Source organism: Musca autumnalis, unplaced genomic scaffold (genome assembly GCF_047663935.1).
Source record: "Musca autumnalis isolate F117 unplaced genomic scaffold, ASM4766393v1 scaffold_2, whole genome shotgun sequence".
NCBI classification, from domain to species: domain Eukaryota; kingdom Metazoa; phylum Arthropoda; class Insecta; order Diptera; family Muscidae; genus Musca; species Musca autumnalis.
Window position 1 is genome coordinate 5,393,109 of NW_027411755.1, and position 23,410 is coordinate 5,416,518.

A 23,410-nucleotide genomic window follows, 5' to 3' on the forward strand; every position below is an offset into this window, starting at 1 on the left:
TTCTGTAATGGGCCAGCTAAGTAAGTAAGTATTTTTGGGGACATCGGGTTGCGGACAGAAATCCTTCTATAGGATATTAATGGTTCTTTGTATTACGATATGTTGTTGCCAATTCCACTCTATTATTTAGTTCCATCATTGAAATGTACATTACGATTTATTTTCAGGTTTAAAAATCACTTCTGATCGCAAACATTTAAAACGCAAATACAGTTCAGGTAGGCATGGTAACTGCGCATTGCTTTTTTTCACATTCTACGTGTTATTGATTTATCATTATAACACCTTTCGTCCAACTAATCGCATGACCATTGTTCAAATGCAAACACATTGTAAACAATCACGATTCGGCTTGGTCTTTAAGGATGCCCTCCCTGGCCATTGTAAAGATATTTCATGTGAGTGTATCGTTAGGGTGATAATGATTTTTGTGTCTTTTTGCAATGGTTTAGCATTTTAATAAATACTTTGAACGCTCATTAATGTTCAACAAATGTCAGTAATTACAGGACAACAAAAGCATGCGGAAGGCAAAGCAAAAAACCACACGCCACTCAGTCATCTGTCGAACCAAACAACCAACCAACCAACACCTACGAAGAACAAAGTCAGCGGCATACAAAACAACAATTGTTGATAGGTTATGTTTTGTTGTTGTGCACACTTAATTTGAACGTGAGAGCTTGACATGGAAAAGTCAATGCGAAAACAGCAACAGGCCCCCAGGATCATTCCTTTAGATTAGTAACACAAAATGACAATTCTATCCTTAATTCTGACAATTATTTTTGCGTTTTTGTTGTTCATGTTGTTGTGGAGAACTATAGGGCGATAAGACCAACAACACAAAAAAGTGCCAACAAGATGGTGGATATTGATGTGCTTTCATGGTCTATATGCCATGACATGACATGGTCTCCGCACATAGATTCCAATATTTTTCAAGTTCAGTAGCAAATGTGTTTTTGCAAAGTAAACATTAATTGTGAAACAACAACTGGAGATTGACTTCTTAAAGTGCTTGCCGAACGAACAATTTTAGTGACAAACGGCGAAACAATCTGTGAACTTTAAAGAAATTAAAAATTGTCTTCAACCTTTATGTCTAGGTGTTGTGGAGATAACAAATACAATTTTCTAGTAAAAAAATCATTAACTGTGCTGTTGTTGTTCCGAGAACAATAAATGTGAACATAAAATATCTTAGCTTGTTATGGTTTATTACCTAAAATCTTAGTCTGCCTCCATTTCACTCTCGCGCGCTTCCTCTCACGCATACTTATGATGTGTTGTGATGATGATGATCTCTGCTTCTCGTCTTGTCACAGCACTTGGCTTTCCCTGTATTGAGAGATTAAATAAAATAAATAAAAAAAAACTGAAAATTGAACTTTGATTTAGTCTGGTTTAGAAACAAAATGGAAAATCAGCAAAAATATAGACAACGAATCATCTTTAAGACAGTGTGTAAAAACAATTTGAAATATTGATAAAATTTAAAATGCCGGAATGCATTCGTTGTCATTAAGTGTTCTAAATTAAAAAAATATATTCTGCAAAATTTTGTATTTCAAACAGATAATTGCAAGTTGTTGTGATACCAAGGCGTCGTATTAGTTATGTCAATAATTATACGTCCCCTTTACACTGAAATGCAATCGAAAAAGTGAACTGTCCGTAGTGAAGAGGAAACAAAGAAATTAGAAGATGGAAATATTAATTATTTGTGTGTATACCCGGAAAATCAATCGTACCGACATGTAACGAAATCGGAGCAAAATTCGGACGCTTCGTCTGATGTCGGATCCGAAACTGTAAAGACATCTTAACGAAAGTTGTATAAAGTGGTTGACATAATTTCGGAACGAAATGTCGGAGAGAAACCGGATCGACTTCGGAACGAAATCTGAAGAAAATCCTTGGGAAATTTATTTTCGACATTCGCTCCGAAATCGGTACAATATCTGAACTATTTCTCCTCCGAAAAATCTGAAACCTGAACGATTTTGCTTCCGAAATTGTTCAGACGCGTCGGACATCCGACATTTAGTTTGCTGGGTAGATATTTATATGGACAGCCGGAGAAACTTCGCTACCTTGATCATAAATATATTGGACGTAGATTTATTGGATTGACATTGGTAGAGCATCTTAATACCGAGTTTTTTGTCTTCGACTCGTTTATTGCATCGAAACCTTGGGCTTTCAGTTCTGCTTGTATCGCCAATCGTCCCTTATTTATACGCATTTTTAGCGGATTCATCATCGCTTACTCTTATGACATGGTCGTGGTATAGTCGATACAGCACGTGGTTCATACGACGCACAATGGTTCAGGAATCGATTTTCCTGGCCAAAAATCAAAATTTTGTTTTGTCAAAAATATTTAATTTCTATATGGGATTCTACAGTAAAAATATTGAAACTAAGGAAACCAAAACAATTAGGTCAAAATATTGGAAGGTGTGGGCGTGGTGTGCCCCTAAAAACGAATATTTTCCCCATTTTTAGGAAATACGTAATTTTTGCAAATTTCTGAAGAAAGACGTAGCTATTTCTCGGAAACAATAACAGATATTGTGTTCACTGTTTTTTTTTTGTAAGGTAACTAAGTTTGTGGCCTTTAAAGATCGTTTTAGTAAATCATTGCGTTTATACAACGTGAACTATTTTATTTTTCCTCGGGTACTAAATTTTATGAAATTCCAAATTTAGTGGACTAGAACTTTTGTGGAACAACATGGAACAAAGTTCTGTTTTCACAGAAAGATGACCGAGAGTCTCCTCTTTCTTATCTGCTTGCACAATTATCCTGCCTCCTTTTCCAGGAGAATTTTGAATAAGTCACACGAAATGCTGTTTCCTTATCTGAAACCTCTTTTGGTACTAAAATCTTCGGAGAAGTTCTTTTCTATTTTAACTGAAGACCGGGTATCAATTATAGTCATCTTACAAAGCCGAATTAACTTTACGGGAAATATACAATTCAGACATGGCTTGGAATACTTTTGAACGTAAAAGCCTGGCTGCTTTAAAATCCACAAAAAGATGGTAAGTGACCTCTTGGTTCTTCCCAAGAGGTTCAGATGCTCAAAAACCGCAAGATTTAAAGCCGCATTGGTATGACTCAATTATTTCGCTGACCATAGGCTATAGTCGTTCACACAATGACCCTGACATTATCTTATAAGCAATATGGAACCGACTTATTTCCCAATAGTTAGGGTTATGTTATGCGTTCTTCCTGACAGATACTCCTAACTACACCTTTTTCAGATTTTCAGATTCGAAATATTCCAGTTGTAATTCGTAACATTTCATTTGTACTTCGATTATTCCATTTGTAATTCGAAACATTTCATTTGTAATTCGAAACATTTCATTTGTAATTCGAATTATTCCATTTGTAATTCGAATTATTTTATTTGAAATTCGAAAGTTGTTGTATTGATTTAATAGGTTTGTCCTTTTACGTACTGAACTTTACTGAACATTGTTTCTTCAGTAATGTTTAGCAACATTTCAATTATACAATTGTCAAAACTTTACTGAAGAAAAAATGTTCAGTAAAGTTCAGTACGTAAAAAGACAAACCATATATCTGTTTTTTTTTTTCGAATTACAAATAAAATGATTCGAATTACAAATGGAATAATTCGAATTACAAATGGAATAGTTCGAATTGCAAATGGAATAATTCGAATTGCAAATGGAATAATTCAAAATACAAATTGATTAATTCGAATTACAAATGGAATAATTCGAATTACAAATGGAATTCTCATTCTACAAATGAAACGTTACGAATTACAAATATAATTCTCGAATTACATATGAAAAAGGTGTAGCTGATGCATATACCTTATCAGCGTGTCACCTCCGGTTTTGAACAGCTCGGCTAGTAGGCCATCGGCTCCTGCTGCCTTATTATTCTTCAGTACCTTTATTGCAGTCCTTACCTCATCTTGGCCGGGCGGTATACATTTAATACCATATTCTGGGATTGGATATGTGGTAACATTGTCGTCTTCACTAGTATTGGATACCAACAGTTTGGAAAGATACTGTTTCCATATTCCGAGCACACTATCATGATCAGTTACCAAATTACTTTGCTGCTCTCTATAGGAGTATGTGCCTGTACCAACACCATCAGTTTGATGTTTCACTCGTTGTTAGAATTTTTGGACTTCATTCTGGCTTCTGTAGATCTCGATTTTTTCAAACTCCCGCTTTTCCCTTTCTCCTTTTTCCTGCGGAAAAGACATTTCTCCTCTCTCATTTTCTCCCGATACCTCCCTCGTGCGCTACGCGTTGCTACTGAGTGTAGAGTAGCCGTATATGCCGCGCGTATTCTTTGGTGAAGGTCTCTGGTATTTTGCGGCTGTTTATATGGAGTGGGCAATAATTTGCCATTGTGCTAATATGTTATCGGTACGAGTAGTGCTTCGATTAAGCAATTGGGCCAGTTGAGTTTGCAGCTTACCGATGTCTAATTTTCGTGTTGTGTTTGTTCCTACTTTATTCGCTACGTTTAACCGGGTACGCACCTTTGCTGGTCCGAGTCTACGTTTGCACCTCGGAACGAACGTACATTCAACACGCTCGATTAATGTCTTCCATCTTTGATAAAGTGATAAATTTGATTTCTTATTTTTGGTCTGAGAGCAGTCAGGTGCCCATATGAATGTCGAGATGCTTAAATCAGGTACTGCTAAGTACCATGTCTTTTGCCGCTGGGAAGTTTATCAACTTCATTCCATTGTCAGACGTTTCACTGTTGAGACTGAATTTCCCGACTATTGGACCAATGATATTCTCCTTTCCAATTTTGGCATTAAAATCCTCTAATTTAAATGTCATGGACAACGGCCATATGTTTCTTCTAAGAGCTCGTAAAATATATCTTTGGTCAGTTCGTCTTTGTCTTCAATGGAAGCATGAGTGCAAATAAAGTTGATGTTGCAGATTTTGCTTTATCCGAATTATAGCAAGTCTTTTATTCATTGGGATGAAGCATCCAATGGATGTTGACTACCGGTATCGTATGGACCCACGATCTGTAAGACCAATAACTTGAAAACTACATCACAAAACATAGCTTGTAATGTTTCTGACACTGTGCCTACGACAAGGCCATGTGGAGCTGCTTTTGTAGCCTCCTTGATTTTAAGATCTGCTCTCCTCTTGCGCCGAAGATAGTGGAAATCTTATGGGATGCGGTAAAGGTCTTCGGATCCTCATGTATACGGTATATGCGGTATTTTAGAATACACCATATTGCAGTCCACATGAACTAAAGGATTTTGAAATACAATAAGTAAAGAATTAATCGAAGGTTTTAAACATTTATTTTGAAATGTTTGCTATATTACGTCGAATATCATTATTTGTATGATTTTAAATAATTTAATTTAAATTAAATTACTTAAATTGAAAATTTAAGAGAAGTCTCCCCTGTCCCGTCTGGGATGTTTGTGGAACAATTATTATTATTATATTATTATTATTATTATTATTAATTAAACTATAAATTTTATTTATATTAAATTTAAATTAATTTAAGTTATTTTTATTTATTTTTTTTTAAATAAATGTGTATCGATTATATATTTTATTTATATTTAATTTAAATTAATTTAAGTAATTTTTATTTATTTTTTTATTTTAAATAAATGTGTATCGATAATATAGAGCAGCGATAGACACCATATTTTTCTATTGCATACTTTAGGGCCTTTAATTTAAATTAAGTCTCACCATACACGTGTTCATCTCTGCTTTAGGACCTATCATTGTGTGAGTGCATGCGTTTTCAATTAGTTAAATTGTGTGTGAGAGAAACGTTCACTTAGAGCACGTGTGGTCTTGCCTAACGCTGATATAGAGTTAGCTATTCATTGTTTGTGTCTTCGGTTGCGTATGATTAATTAATATTAATTATCCAAGTAGGGCGTATACGTTATGAACAGGAAAGATGCAACATTTATAATTTGTCATAAATTTCTTGAAAGTAAAAACTTTGTTTCTTTATTCTAAGTTAAATAAAAGAAGACTGCATTATAAGTAGATCATTGTATATTTTCAATATTCAAATTTGTTTCCCTTCCACTTTAAATTTTTGTCTAATTTTTTTAAATATTATTTAATGTTCTTTATTAATTTAACACACAGTGCTTAATCTCATTATGCGGGCGAAATCTTATCTTTTCAAAAACCCGGCGCTGCAAAAAATCTACGATTTAATTTTTTTCATATTCATCCTCATTCTCGGCTTGGAGGTGGAGGTGGTGGTCGAATAAAATATCACATACAAAAACAGCAACATCAATACTCGCAGAACAGTAGCAATAAATACAATAACAGCCTCGGCTTATCAGTAACATTTTGAAAATTTCGCCCCATAAAAATCATTATCAATATCATTATTCTACAAATGAACAGACAGACAGACGGACACACACACAGACAGATAAACCACGGACGGACAGGCAAACGATGGAGCGACTCAGATGTGGCCGACTATCGACCGTATAGCATTATAAATATAATGAAAATGAAAGAAAAAAATTAAGGTTCCTAGATGGAATGTTCAAAATTATCTCCTTAGTCTAGAGAATAACGCGAAAACTAAAAGATGTGAAAAAGTTTGGTATTTCGTATCGACATTAATTTAATACTGTATTCAATACAAATCTAAAGAAAATCATATAAATGAAAAAGAAATGAAAAATAAACGTGCAAAATAACAAAATGATTGAATTATAATGTTTTGTTTTCTGTTCTGTTCGGTGTGTGAATGCAATAAAATACATGAATTAATTGTCGCAACGAATGAGTCCGTCCGGCTAGCGTGAGAAGAATCGATTTAAATTTAAAAGCAACAAATTAGAAACTAAATTACATATGAATTTAGCAGTTTTTGTGGCAAAAAAAGCCAAGAAATGTGAAAATTTGAGATTAATGATAAATGCCGTTGTTATTGTAATGAAACAAAATAACAATTTTGTTTAAAAATGTACGTACATTAAGGTGTAACGACAAATTTAGTGCTTTTTATGTACCTCTTCAAATAAAAAATTTAAACATAAAAATTATGTGTGTACATGAAAAAATTGAGAATATGCGTGTGGCTAATTTTTAAAATTTCATCGGTTCCAAAAACCCCTAACGCTAACAAAGTATGGACATGTTTGAATATTTATATCTATTTTAGTGAGTACTTGTATAAGTACCAGTATTAATTACTATATAATTGTTTCACAAACATTCCAGACGGGACAAGGGAGACTTCTCTCATATCAATGAGTTCACCCTGATTCATACCATTGAGCTAATATTAATCGGGGTGAACTCATTGATATGAGAGAAGTCTCCCTTGTCCCGTCTGGGATGTTTGTGGAACAATTATATAGTAATTAATACTGGTACTTATACAAGTTTATCGCTGAGGCCGAACGTCGTGTCTTAAGACACCACTTGTAGAGAAGTTTTACATGGCCGAAATATTCAGGAAATGTCGCCAACATTATTGAGGGGTATTTTGCCACCGTTGAAAATTTGATGTTGCCTGACTTGGGAATCGAACCCACGACCATCTACGTGCAAGGCGAGTGTGCATTCCATTGCACCATGGTGACACCCAATTATTAGTTGGGTGATGAATTTTCGACATTTTTTCATAACTTTTGCTATTGGCTCAATGATTAATTGTTCAAAATAAGCACGGACTCATCTGATAGCTTCTTCATCCGGTTACAAAACGCTTTGTTATAAGCTCAACGAAATCATTCCACAAAGTAAGAACTCTGTGTGGATTATGTTAGTGCTTGCTGCGCCAGAATATCTCCCAGCGTGTCTCCAATTTCCTCTGACCGCCGTAATTTTCTGAACCATGGAAAAGCTGATTGGTAAGGGTTCAGAGAATTTATCACCGTTTCAGAGAGCTGTCCATACCCTTAGATCCTCGAGCAACATATGTACCTGCTAGTGGAATAACTGTAATTAGAACTAATTTCTAAATAGAGGCGACAGGACTAGCAAATGAGCGTGATGAACTTCGTCGTACGAACCCTAAAGGCTCAAGAGTTAGAGAACTTAATCTTTAAGAACTTACCCGGGAACATAAGCGGAAATCATCCACTGCGCTGGACCCACATGGAATCTCAATGGTAATGCTTAATCGACTACATGAACCCGGGCTTGAGAATTTTACAAGTGTCCTCAATCTATTGTTAGCCATCCATATTGAACCAGAAGCCTGGATAGTTGGCAGGGAGGTCCCGCTACTGAAGTCAGGCAGAGGTGAATCGTACAGGCCAATCACCTCTTGTCGCCAGTAGCAACAGCATTACACGCCATATCCACAAATATGAGACGAGGATTGAACCAGTGTAGGCTGTGCGACCGAAAAGTTATTGTGGCTCTTGACCTATTGAGAAGAAAAGACTTCTCTTCAGCCGTGTTTCAAACTTTGGATTATTAAGAAGTCCAAAACTCTTAGAGTGACACAGGTGACTCTTGACCTATCGAGAAGACTTCCCGCCAGTCGTGTTTAAAACGTTGGATAATCAAGAAGTCCAAAACACATAGAGTGAAACATGGTGTTCCCCAAGGCGGTTTATATCGCCGGAACTTTTTAACACCCTTCTGAAATTCCACACCCTCCAGACCGCAAAGAAATCGTAACATATAGTTCGATCTTGGCGTCGGGTCGGGGGATGACATACATGATATGTTAAATGTTTACATATCTGGCATAGCGCAGTTCTTCCTCAGAATATGAAAATATCCGCCGCTAGATCCACTGTCACACTGTTCACCTCCTGGACTTGGCTGAAATGAGGCTTCTCCTGAACATATTGGTCGATGGAGCCCTGATTCCGACCACCAAGTATTCCAAGATATTGGGTGTAACGTTCGACAGCATGTTTGAAGTCGTCAGCGCAAGCCAAAGCTATTTGCGATAAGAACAGAGGAAGGAACAAGTTTTTCAAGTTGCTGGCCGGTGGCACTTGAGAAACCTTGTTGATATCTTATCAAACAGTAGGCCGGTCTGAGGTATGCCATTTGGTGCCAATGTGGTATGCAAATGTTAGTGCTACGCAGTGGAGGAATATTCGAACCTGTCAGAATGCCGCCCAGAGGACTGCAACAGGATACCTGCTCATGACACCAGTGGACCAGTATCATAAGGAGACGAAGATTTTACAGGTAGATCAACAGCGAGAACATCTACAGCAAACACGAGTGGTTTAAGCCAAGTTAAAATCCGGAAGAAGTAGCAGCCTCAATTTATATTGGGCCCAAAATAATGGCACACATGGCCCGCGTGTGGTTTGGGACCCCACGACACCCTGCATTTGTTTAGCTGTCCAGCCAACCGAACTCACCTGTGTACTGATTCTTTATGTGCGTAGCCAGTCCATGTTGCAGTATTTTTGGATCTGGATACAGAGGAACCAGAACCAGAAAAAGTCCTTCTGCGATTGCTTGAGCTTGCCCATCTTTCCATTTTAGCGCAGCCGACATAATTTCTGTAGATTTTTGTCGTTGTCGAGTTGACCGAAAATTTTATTGCAAGTGAAAAAGGAAAGCCGACGATTCGGACCCACACAACACCAATTTATGTGACTAGTTAGGCAGCTCATCAGACATATCGGCTGTGGGAGTGGCCTCTCTGTCATCGAACTTTTACCTTTCTTACAATGCGGATATTTGTCCGTTAAATTTGTAAGACTTCCATGAAAATGCTTTTTCAGAGCCGCCCTCTGGAAGTTATGAGTTTGGCTGTGAACGCTAACACGTAATCAATGCTCTCGCGTGGTTTTTGTCGTCAAAGTGTATGCTCTACTTCTTCAGATAAAGTGTGCTTACCAAGTATTATACCGCCCGAGCAGATTCCTTGTATATAGCTTTCTGGATTCCTGGCTGACATTGGGTTGGAATTTTAATGCCCTCAACTGAAAGCCCGTGCTGCTTTGTGGGACGACAGATTTGAGCTTATAAGCTTCCTTTAGCTCATTGACGCTGCATTCATTGTCATCCTCTTAAGGTCTACCTGTATTGCTGTCGAATGAGTCTGTGTTAATTTTGAACAATCAGGTATCGCTGAGCTGGAGCCACCTTTATCCTCTTTCGCTTGGATGGTAGGATGCCATTGATAATAGCAGGTTTGCCGCAGGAGTATTTGCACATTAATTTATCTTTTCCTTTGATGGTGTTAAACAGCTCCTTTAATGAATAAACGTTTTGTTTTTTTCTGCACCGCTTGTACTCTTCCAGAAGTTTTGTTAGTTTGGCACCAATTGATTGATCACATATATGCAGCATGTTTAATGTTTTGTTCAGATAGCTTGAAATGGGGCTAAGACAATGGTTTACAATATTGCTGATAGAATGATCCGTTCCAAACTATTTTGACAAGTAAAGCGACAATTTACCCTCTCCTGTGTATTATACTATAAAGATTGCCTAATTCCTAATTTAATTTCTATAATTGAAAAAGAAAAAGAAAAAAATGATGTGGTCACAAGCAACACCAAGCAAATCCCTTGTGTTTATTTATTTAATGTCGTCGTTATTACGTACAAATCACAGCAATACGAAAATAAATATTATTTATTGGCTATTTTTGCAAACACATGAAATCAAAATATTTATTTTTATGTTTCCTTACAAGTAAATTCCAGTATTTTTTAATTTTCAAATTTTAGCATGTGAAACAGCAACAACAAAAACAACAAGAGCAACAAATCTTAAAGGGAAGTCATAGCGAAATTAAACAAATAAAGCAACAAAGCATACAAAATTATCAACAACATCATCACATGATATTCAGACCATTCCAGTAGTGGCATGATATTTTGATCATTCCGATTCTGTGGCAGACCAAAAGAAGTGCCTTTGAAAATAGTTTTTGCCTGTCGCCTGCCAGCCATTCCCACCCACCCACTACGCAACAACACATTCCAATTGAAATAATTAACTTAAAATAAACCATAATAAACTTACTGAGGAAATTTAATTATATCTCATTTTCAACTTTGCAAAAACTGAAGAATGAAAAAAAATCTACAAAAACAACACATAAATTCCAAATGATATCAACAAACAAATCGAACATTTATTTTCAATAAAATATCATTGCCGGCAAATATTAGCTAACAAACGGTAACGGATCCTCAACTACAAATTAACTCAAGTAATAATAAAAGAATAGCAGCGCAGAACAATTGAAATAGCAACAATAACGTAACAATTAAATAGTAAGAGTCTTGATTTGTATGAAAAAATACAACAACTCTCGTGTGTGTGTGGCCCTCTTTCAACTGAAAAACTTTGCAAATGATTCTCTTAAAAATCTTCATCAACACTATGTGTGTGTGCCAGTGTGAGTGAGTAATTGTTTTTATTATTTTTTTTGAAGTAATCAGTCAATTTGTGTGTGATTTGTGTTTTGCAAACAAAATTCGTATTCCAACATCAATCATCAAAAACGTGAATATCAACAACTACTACCGCAACATCGCTGCATACTATTGTTGAAATATAAACAAAATAACATCAACAAAAACACCTTTATCTAATCTGTTGATACAAATAAACAAATCGGCATCATGTCAGAACAAGAGGTTAATGAAAAAATCTATGACCATCGTGTCCTCACCGATTGGTCGAATGTCAACAACAACACCAACGGTACCATGCACTACTCAAAGGATATGATCTTCAATGATGGCCATCGTTTATCGATAACAGTTTACAGGTATGTAGAATTTCCCCCATATAATATTTATGTGTGTGAGAGGTGAGATAAATTAATAAATCAGTTCGGAATTGATAGATTTATGAGGAGGCTATACGAAAACATTGACTTATTTAGACAATAATTTAAAGCAAATTTGACAGATTGACCAAGATTGAAATAGGGAATACGGATTATTGGAACAAGACTTTATGACCAGTCGACTAAGTGGCTTTTTAGTAGGTCAGAATTCACGTTTTTCCGAAAGATGGCAGATCAAAAGAACCATTTGTATCTACTTCAATTTTAGAGGCGGAATTTGACAGGACTAACGAAAATAGGTATCAACCGATTTGTTTTAAACTTTGTATATCGTAATATTTTGTTCAAATTTGGATCAAGTTCAAATTTTTTGAGACATTTTTTTCGTTTCTTGGATTTTATTCAAAAAAATGTTTTTTTTTAATCGATTTGTGCGTAAACTTTTCTTACATTTCAATGCAATAAACCTTATTTTAGTGATTAATAGGCAAACGTTCATTCATCCGTGCTACAGCAAATCATTTAAAAAAAAAAAATGTCGAAAAGTCAAAACCCTAATGGACACTATTGGGTACCTCTCGTCCAAAATTCCCAAATATTTCTCAAAAGTGCGGTATAATGGCGAATGTGGAATTATTTTGAAATTTTTTGCAACGTGTCGTCCTCCGCGCGTTTGGATTTTTTTGGAGTCCTGTTTACCGTGATATAATGTATTTCGTGGTCAAGTCCAAATGCTCTTAAAATATCTGTGTGACCAAATTAAAAATCTGGTGACCAATAAAACTATCGAAAGGAGTGACTGGCTTTGGTCCAACCTTTACACATGGTCAAATGTAAAATCGCTGTAATTTTACCTCTCATCCAAAATTCCCAAATATTTCTCAAAAGTTCGGTTTGATGACGAGCGTTTTTATATTTTTGCAACGTGTTGTCCTCCTCGCGCTTATTACGCCGCACAGTAGTTCAAAGTCGTTTTTTTCCTGGCCAAAACTCTTAAACGTATATAGACAGATATATACATTAAAAACATTCGAATTCACTCTAGTAGTTGCAGCGGAATTTTGAGTTTTTCATATGTTCTACCTACTTAAAAAAGGTCAAACACCAACAAAAAAAAAAACATACAAATACAAAAATTAAAAAAAGGAATTTTTGGAAAACACGTTTTTAATATTTTTTTCCGGATGGAGTGGACAAATATAGTCCATATTTGAACCTAATCTATATCTGGTAGATATATTAGGATTAGTCCAATTCCGCCACTCCCTTCAAGAGTTACCGCACGAACAATTTTTCCGAACATTTTTGAACTTTTGTGGGGGAGGTACCTGAAGGAGTGGACCGATATGGATTATGTTCGAACTTAAACTATTTTTGGACAAAATATTACTAAGGCCAAATGTTGGACCGAATCGGCAGATCCGTTCTAGAGTTATCTTGCGCTCCAACCACCTCACACGGTGTCATAGGGGTTTTTTGCAACTTTCATGCTATTTTCTCAGGAAGTATGGACTTGCCCCTAATGAAATTTATACCGTCGTATGGGGGGCAGTGAATACAAGTTGCTAAAACAAAAATCAAAGCGATTCGAGTGATGGTCATAAACTGAACATTTCCGAAATTTTGTGTGGGAGGTACCCGAAGGCGTGGACTTTTGTGGGGGAGGTACCGGAAGGAGTGGACCGATATAACTTCTTCGAACTTAAACTAAGTTTGGACAAAATATTGCGAAAGCCAAATTTTGGACCAAATCGGTTCATCCGTTCGAGAGTTATGGGGCGCACCAGCCAGACAGACTAAAACCATTATTTCGATGAGGCACATTTTGCCCGTATGAAAGTGTAAATACCCTCGTTAGCATAACTGCTGTGGGTATAAAAAAGGTAAAACACTAACAAAACAAGTAAGTACGTATCAGTCAGCTGTGCTGACCACTGACCAATAAAAAAACAACAAAACCAAACAAAGCACAATAATTATGCCGTATATAAAATATATTGATTTTATATCACGAGTTTGCTTTAAAATCTGTAGGTACCGTAACGTGGGTTTATACCAAATCATTGACATATACCAAACATTTTTGGCAACCAAACTTCCTCATAAAGGACTCAAAATATTAAATTATGTTAAAATAAGTTTGAAAGAAATGTTTGAAAAAGTTTTATAGTTATCTTGCACAATATCCGACAGGGTTTTGAAGCTTTTGGGCCATTATCTTAGGAAGTACTGACTTACTACGGAACAAAATGTACCATTGTAAATGAGGCCGCTCCAACAATCTACTATGCGAGAGGAGCTCCTAAACTTCAATTTATCCGAATTTTGTGTGGGAGGTACCCGAACGAGTGGACCGATATAGTCTATATTTCAATCCCATACTGGACTGGATGAAATAATACGATGTGCAAAGCCTGCACCAATCAGAAATTCCCTGCGAGGATTATCTTGCGGATTTGCCATTTTGGTTGGTGCCGTCAAGGTCTCTTGGAGCTTTTAGGACAATATCTCCGGAAGTATGGGCTTCCGCAAGAAAAAAATTGTACCGTCATAAAGGGAGCCCCAAGGAAAACTTACTGAAAAAAATTGCAAAACCATCCGAGAGGAGCCCTTAAACTTCATTTTATCTGAATATTGTGTGGGAGTTACCCGAAGGAGTGGACAGATATAGTTCATATTCGAACCAGTAGTAGAATTCTGTAACTTATTTTTTGAGTTATCGACAAAAATCGGTAGTATTAAAACGCAAAATTATGAATAAAAACTTCAAGTAAAAGTTGACAATACTCTTGGCATCTGTAGAACTTTACGACTGCTTTTTATTCGTCGCTAACTTACCGAAAAATATCGTATTTTACCGAAATTTTAAGCATTTTAATATTACCGACATTTGTCGGTAACACAAAAAATGAGTTAGAGAATCGCACTACAGATCTATATCTGTAAGGAATAATACGATGTGCAAAGTTTTGACCAAATCGATTGCTCCCTTCGAGAGTTATCGTTCAGACCATTTTACAGAAAAAATTTGAACTTTTGTGGGGGAGGTACCAGAAGTAGTGGACCGATATGGCCCATCTTCGAACTTAAACTAAGTCTGGACAACCTGCCCTTTCCACATTCAACAAAACCCCATAACCAAATTACAGCCAATTTAGGTCGAAAATGTTGATAAAAACTTCAAAATATCTGAAATCGGGTGGTACCGCTATATGGGGTTATACCAAAACCTGGGCCTAGAGGTTTATATGTCCAACATTTTTGGTGGAGAAGTTTCTGTACCATTGGGAACCTCAAAATGATAATTACAGCCGATTCGGGCTAAAAATGAAGATAAAATCCTCAAAATACCTGAAATCGGGTGGTCCCGCTATATGGGGGCTATAGGAAAAAATTGACCCATATTTCTTTTGGTTTCAATATTCATGTGTTGTCATCCAAATCTGAAAAATATGCAAAGTTTTAGTTCGATTAGTCAATTGTAACTGTGAACTAAACAGAAACCAAAGCAAGTTAAATAAAACACTAACGATGGTCTTGAAGCAAATTTAAATGGAAGGTGCTTACACCTCGGAAGTTTTTGCGGATTCTGAAACTACAATGTACATAGATGAGAAAAATCAAGATGGAATTTTAAAGGGTTGTTTAGTTTTTAAAGATTTTGCTTGAAAACCACAAATCCTATCTAAATCGGACTAAGACAGATGTTGTAGCCATGCAAATTCTCTACAAGATTGACCTTTATGGAATTTTCGTAGATTTTACCGTTATTGAGATATATAAGTTCAAATTGGGACAATGCACTATTTGGCCTGTTTTTGAGGCAAAAATTAATAGCGGTGGATATGTGGGCTTTTTATACATTTTTATTGCTTTATATGCAAAAGTAAGATAAAACAAAGAATTACAATGTAAAATTCGGATATAGCGAACATCGGTTATAAGAAACTAGCGAACAAAGTTTTATGTTTCCAAAGAATTTTTCTTAATATTTGTACACACATTCAACTTCTTAAAACGACCACGATTATAACAAACAAAAATTGTTACCACGCGAGTAGATTTTTTTACAATTTGTTAGGATTTGCAGGCCCGCTTTAAAGCACAAGCGGATAGCGACAAATTTAAGCACTGTTTCAAATATTTTAACATGTGATATTTAAAAGTAGGCTTTAATAAGAATTTTACAGACGAACACGTTTATAACGAACGCCTTGGTAATTATGTAGTTGATTTAGAACCCTTTGCTGCAGATATTCCCTGTAGCAGAATTTCGAACAAAGTTGGACAATTTTGTAAAAATCTATAATGTAAAACTATAATTTTGTAAAAAAAAAATAATTCTTAGGTTGTATCCTACATGACGATTTATTCTGCTGTAACAAACATTTTGAAGAAAATTATTTCTTAAAACAGAAAGTACACACCGCCACCATTCCACAGAATATCATATCTTTGAATTTGATTATTACCAAACTCTTACAAATTGCGTTTAATTAAATTCTGCTCTGAGTTTTAATCTTTTTTAAAAATTTTTTATTTTGTCTTCGAAATTTTGTTTTTAACTTAACCGCGAAACGAAATTTTTGAAAACAAATTGCACATCAATAGAATTTGACATGTTCTTTCTTCGAATCAAATTAGAAAACTCGCGTTATTAAAAGTGCAAAAATCGACTTTTTGCCTAAAAACCTGTCCAAATTATCTATAGTGCAATGTATTGACTGTATCGCCTCCTTATAAACAATGTAATGACGGCAAATTCTCATATTAAACTTATATATGTCAAAAATGGTACAGCCTAGTAAAAAATTACAAAAGCCAATCTTGTAGAGAATTTTCGCTGCTACCCTAAACATTTGAATTTTGATAGAGATTTATTTAAAAATCTCTCCAACGATTTTTTTCTTGTTTTTGGATTTTTTTCACCTATGAAAACTGCTGTTTCGAAATCGGCAAAAACTTTCCAGGTGTAGGCGGTTTTCACCTAAAGTTAGTTAAGGCGCACCATGTATGACATTGTTTTATAAGGAAGCGATAGAGTCAATGTATTGCCCCAATTTGAACTTATATATCTCAATAATGGTAAAACCTACCAAAATACCAGTCAATCTTGTAAAGAGTTTTCTTGGCTACAACATTTTCTTTAGTCCGATTTCAATGGGATCTGCGGTTTCCAAACAAAATCGTGAAAACCTAAACAACAATTAACAAGTGAGCAAAGGCTATAGTCGGGACGGGGCCGACCATGTGATACCCTACACCACAACCCCTGTGCATAAGCTTTTCACTGGTAAACATTTCTTTTAGGGAATATAAACCGACTACCACCAATAATAATATGCCTCTTTGTCTCTGGGACCCCCATAAGCAACCAAAATTTCGACCTGTAGCTTGATTGCAAAAAATGGAAGAATTGGATGCATTACCGACTATTGTGGTATCTCCCTTGTTTGACCACCTTCGCCAACCTGCTTTACACCAATGTAAAGGTAATATTTTCTTCTTCCATTGACAGACTTTGCCGTTGGAATACCCCTGCTAAATATATTCACAAAGAATAAAACTTTGAATTTGTCTCCAAATGAGTTTTTCCCCATTCCGACCCCTAAATATTATCCGACTATCACCAAAATCAATAGGCTTCTTCCTAAGTGGGACCCGCATCAACTCCCAAAAAATTCGTGACGATCCGATCAAAATTGCGACCAGTAGCGTGATTACAAACAAATCGGAAAATGGGATGCATTACCGACTATTGCGATATCTCTGTTGTTTGAGCAGCTACGACAACCTACTTTACATCGTTGTAAAGGTGATATTTTCTACTTTCCTTGCCAGGTTTTGCTTTTGGCTTTGAAATAAAACGTAGACCTTTCCTCCAAATAAGTTTTTGCCCATTCCGACCCCTGAATATTATCCGACCATCATTAAAATCAGTAGGCTTCTTCTTCTGTGGGACCCCCATTAACCCTACAATTTCGTGACGATGCGATCAGAATTGCGACCTGTGGCGTGATTACAAAAAAAATCGGAAAATAGGATGCATTACCGACTATTGCCATATCTCTGCTATTTGACCACCTATGACAACCTAATTTACATCGTTGTAAATGTGATATTTTCTACTTTCCTTTTCAGGTTTTGCTTTTGATATACCTCTTAAAGAAACAGAGATATTGGCTTTGAAATAAAATGTTGATTTTTCTCCAAATAAGTGTTTGCCCATTCCGACCCATAAATATTATCCGACCATCACCAAAATCAATATGCTTCTCCATCAGTGAGACCCCCATTAACCCTCAAATTTTCGTGACGATCCGATCAAAATTGCGACCTGTAGCGTGATTTCCAAAAAAATAGAAAATTGGATGTATTACCGACTATTGCGATATCTCCGTTATTTGGTTACCTACGCCGACCTAGTTTGCATCATTGTAAAGACGGGATCTTCTACTTTCATAGTCAGGCTTTGCTTTTGGAAAAATTTCAACCAAAGCTGTGATATTTGTCAATATAATTAAAATCGAAAAATGAAAATTGTGGTTTTATTTGCTACTATTGCGATATCTTCGTTGTTTGATCACCTACGATTACAATGTAAAATTCGGATATAGCGAACATCGGTTATAAGAAACTAGCGAACAAAGTTTTATGTTTCCAAAGAATTTTTCTTAATATTTGTACACACATTCAACTTCTTAAAACGACCACGATTATAACAAACAAAAATTGTTACCACGCGAGTAGATTTTTTTACAATTTGTTAGGATTTGCAGGCCCGCTTTAAAGCACAAGCGGATAGCGACAAATTTAAGCACTGTTTCAAATATTTTAACATGTGATATTTAAAAGTAGACGATTACCTACTTTACATCATTAGAAAGGTGATATTTTCTGCTTTCATTGTCAGGTTTTGCTTTTGGTATACCCCATATAGAAGCTGAGATATTGGCTTCCGAAAAAAAACGTTGTATTTTATCCACCTAAGTTTTTTACCTTTTCCGACCCCTAAATATTATCCGACCATCACCAAAATCAATAGGCTTCTTCCTCTCCGGGACCCCCATCAACATCCAAAATTTCGTGACGATCCGATTAAAATTGCGACTTGTAGCGTGATTACAAGGTAAGATGGACAGACGGACAGACGGACGGACGGACGGACTGACGGACGGACACACATAGCCAGATCGACTCAGCTCGTCGGGACATTCATTTTGGTATATATAAGTATGGATCTACGACCATTATTTCGATGCGTTACAAACTTTTTGGCCAAAACCAACTTATAATACCCTCCCCACATAGTGGTGTAGGGTATAAAAACGCCAAGTTGAATCGCGATTTATTTAAAAAGCGCTCCGGCGATTTTTTAGTTTCTTGATTTTTCTCATCTGTGAACATTAAAGTTTCAGTTTTCCGCAAAAGCTTTCATTTAAATTTGCTTCACGAGCACCGTGCTCTGTAATAATAAAAAATTTAATTTTTTTCCAAAATTAAAAAAAAACATTGCTTGGGTTTCCATAAAACTCATATAACTTTTAAACAAGTGAGAAAAGGCTATAGTCGGTACGGGGCCGACTATGTGATACCCTACACCACTACCCCTGTGCATAATCTTTTCACTCGAAAACATTTTTTTTAGGGAGATACGAAAGTTTTCACCTATCTGGCTTTGATACCAAATGACTTAAGGCGAACTGAACCAAAATAATTAATATTTAGTTTTATATTTGACTACTCTCGACATCACCAACATCAATAGGATTTTATCTCTGTGAGGAAATTTCGTGATGATCCGATCAAAATTCCGACCTGTAGTGCGATTGCAGAAAAAGTGGAAAAAAGGGACGCATTACCGACTAATGCGATATCTCTATTATTTGACCACCTACGCCAACCTAATTTGCATAATTTTAAAGATGGGATTTTCTACTTTCTTAGTCATGCTTTGCCTTAAGAAGGTCCCCAACCAAAGGTGTGATATCCGTCATTATTATTAAAATCGCAAAAATGAAAAGTTGGGTTCTATTAGCGACTATTGCGATAGCATCGTTGTGTGACCACCTACGACAACCTACGTTACATCGTTTCAAAGGTGATATTTTCTACTTTATACCCCTTATAGACGCTGAGATATTTGCTTTGGAATAAAATGTAGACTTTTTCTCCAAATAACTTTTTTGCTCATTCCGACCCCTAATTATTATCCGACTATCACCAAAATCAATAGCCTTCTTCCCCTCCGGTACCCCCATCAACACCCAAAATTTCGTGACGATCTGGTCAAAATTGCGAACTGTAGCGTGATTTCCAAAAAAATGGAAAAATGGGATGTATTACCGACTATTGCGATATCTCCGTTAGTCGGTCACCTACGCCGACTTGGTTGCATCATTGTAAAGATGGGATCTTCTACTTTCATAGTCAGGCTTTGCTTTTGGAAAGTCCTCAACCAAAGCTGTGATATTCGTCATTATAATTAAAATCGCAAGAATGAAAATTTGGGTTTTATTTGCCACTATTGTAATATTTTCGTTGTTTGATCACCTACGATAACTTACTTTACATCATTAGAAAGGTGATATTTTCTACTTTCATTGTCAGGTCTTGCTTTTGGTATATCCCATAGAGAAGCTGAGATACTCGCTTTGAAAAAACGTTGTCTTTTTATCCAAATAAGTTTTTTGAAAATTACGACCCCTAAATATTATGCGATCATCACCAAAATCAATAGGCTTCTTCCCCTCCGGGACCCTCATCAACACCCAAAATTTCGTGACGATCCGATCAAAATTGCGACCTGTAGCGTGATTTCCAATTACCGACTATTGCAATATCTCCGTTATTTCGTCACCTACGCCGACCTAGTTTGCATCATTGTAAAGATGGGATCTCCTACTTTCATAGTCAGGCTTTGCTTTTGAAAAGTCCCTAACTAAAGCTGTGATATTCGTCATTATAATTAAAATCGCAAGAATGAAAATTTGGGTTTTATTTGCCACTATTGTAATATTTTCGTTGTTTGATCACCTACGATAACTTACTTTACATCATTAGAAAGGCGATATTTTCTACTTTCATTGTCAGGTCTTGCTTTTGGTATATCCCATATAGAAGCTGAAATACTCGCTTTGGAAAAAACGTTGTCTTTTTATCCAAATAAGTTTTTTGAAAATTACGACCCCTAAATATTATGCGATCATCACCAAAATCAATAGGCTTCTTCCCCTCCGGGACCCTCATCAACACCCAAAATTTCGTGACGATCTGATCAAAATTGCGAACTGTAGCGTGATTTCCAAAAAAATGGAAAAATGGGATGTATTACCGACTATTGCGATATCTCCGTTAGTCGGTCACCTACGCCGACTTGGTTGCATCATTGTAAAGATGGGATCTTCTACTTTCATAGTCAGGCTTTGCTTTTGAAAAGTCCCTAACCAAAGCTGTGATATTCGTCATTATAATTAAAATCGCAAGAATGAAAATTTGGGTTTTATTTGCCACTATTCCACCAGATCGACTCAGCTCGACATTCATTTTGGTATATATAAGTATGGGTCTGCGACCATTATTTCGATGCGTTACAAAAGTTTTGGCCAAAACCAATTTATAATACCCTCCCCACATAGTGGTGTAGGGTATAAAAATGTCCAGCTATAATTTATATGATAAACGGTATGGAAAAAACACATATTTTTATCCATGTAATTTCAAATTTAAAAAAGTATGGACGGAACGGGGCGGTTACAAAAGTATATATGGACTGAAAGTAGACACTCTCGGGCTTCATTCTGAGAAAACCAAACTTTTTTCCAAGTTGTTCCCTAAAAGTTCTAGTCCACTAAAGTTGGAATTTCACTAAAATTTAGTAACTGAGGAAAAATAAAATAGCTCAATATGTGTAAACGCTGCGACAATTTATTGAAAAGGTTCTTAAAGGCCACACCTACCTACCTAACAAAAACAATTAACACAATATCTATTATAGTTTCCGAGAAATATTTATGACGTATTTTCAAAAACTGGAAAAAATTTCGTCTTTAGGAGCACACCACACCTTCCAATATTTTGACATAATTTGTTGGTTTCCTAAGTCCATATTTACATTAGGTCATTTTCCTTGCGGCAATTGTCAGTTTGTTGGTGAGAGAGGGTGTTGAGAGGCAAAGGGTTACCATATGCCTCACCTCTCCCTCCATCAAAATGACAATTGCCGCAAGGAAAATTGCCTAATGTAAATATGGACTATGTTTCAATATTTTTACTATCGAATCCCAAATGGAAATTGACAATTGGTGACGACAACAAGTTTGGGTTTTAGCCAGGAAAATATATTCCTGAACAACTGTACTCCGGCCAATTTTTTTCGGGGATTAGTCTATACTTTCTTAAAAATCTCTTAAATAAAGTTTGAAGGATGTTCGAGTATCGCTTGGAAATGTTTATTGAAGTTAATCCTTGTGGTCCTGTTTACCGTGATATAATGGCCGATTTTGCGTTTCAGACGACGTCTGCAACATCGCTCATCATAAATTGTGGTGGTACCACCTCGACTGAGAGGTCTATTATACGGTGCAGCACACTTCTCTTCCCTGTCAGTTTAGGGATGCTCTATAAATTGTCGTTTAAAATAACAAAAGCACCTCTTCGAATCAGTCACAGGCACGCTTTTGAAACTAACATCTTTTCCAGATTCGATCAGCTCCGATCGTGCTGCATTTTTTTAGATCTCACCTTCCTGATCATGAAAATATATAATTTCTTTTTGGGAAATCCATACTTCCCGAGATATGGTCCTTTGAAGTTCAAAAATTCCCTTGGTTAAAGCCCAGCTACTAAGAAAAAAATTTTAAATTAAAAAATGTTGTTCCCGTGCCCTAGATTTGCAAATGATAGTCTCGAATTTCTACGACGACGTTGGAGATAAGCTGGAAGATGTTTTGGAGCAGCAAGCAGCAACTTAATTCATATCACAGTAGTCCTGAAGGTGGCTTAGACCAGAACAGCTTCGGAAATCCACCGATTCCCTACATCCATTATATCTCACCGATATTGGCATGTTGTGGATGCGGATGTGGCAAACGGGCTGTTCTTCTCTACCCCGTCACAGACCAAAAAAGCACGGGATATATTGCAGCTCATGGTGAAAAAATATACGAACACAAATACATAATTGTTGAGATGACGGCCTCTGGTCGAAGATATCTTCTAGTCAATCCGGTGAAATTTTTAAAATTTTTTAGTAGTCTTTGTGGCCTTCGTTACAACACTCGAATTTAATTCTCCATATTTCAGTCCGTATTTAAGTAAGTAAGGGGAGAATCCTTGGGCTTCTCAACGATAGCTCAGTTACCGAATGTATGACGAGAAGAGAAAAATGAAATAAAAACAAGTAAGAAAATATCAGTCAGCTGTGCCGACAGACCTAAAGAAAAGAAGTAAAACAAGTAAAAAAGTATCAGTCTGCGTGGGCTGAAATACTTTTTTTTTTCAAAAAAAAAAAAAAAAAAAAAAAAAACTTATGTATTTAGGGGGGTTTTTTGCGTATGCGCCGACAAAAGTATATATAGGATTAAATCTCAAAAAATTGCGGGGATATCGATAGATAGGGCT

At 36.1% G+C, this 23,410-nt stretch overlaps 1 protein-coding gene across 30 annotated transcripts in view; it reads left to right on the top strand.

The window, feature by feature from the left end:
- The first annotated feature begins 529 nt into the window (after positions 1 to 529).
- LOC141393579 (gonadotropin-releasing hormone receptor-like) overlaps positions 530 to 23,410 on the top strand; it is a 33,193-nt gene continuing 10,312 nt past the window's right edge. The window contains exons 1-3 of one of the 30 annotated variants that reach the window (XM_073966729.1): positions 530 to 1,187; positions 10,716 to 11,396; positions 11,626 to 11,767. In XM_073966729.1, coding sequence (XP_073822830.1) covers positions 11,706 to 11,767 — 62 coding nt within the window. In that variant the 5' untranslated portion in view covers positions 530 to 1,187; positions 10,716 to 11,396; positions 11,626 to 11,705. Of the gene's footprint in view, positions 1,188 to 1,404; positions 1,468 to 6,536; positions 7,182 to 10,691; positions 11,768 to 23,410 lie in introns of those variants that run through there. The other 29 variants (XM_073966735.1, XM_073966725.1, XM_073966732.1 and 26 more) reach the window with 29 other exon arrangements.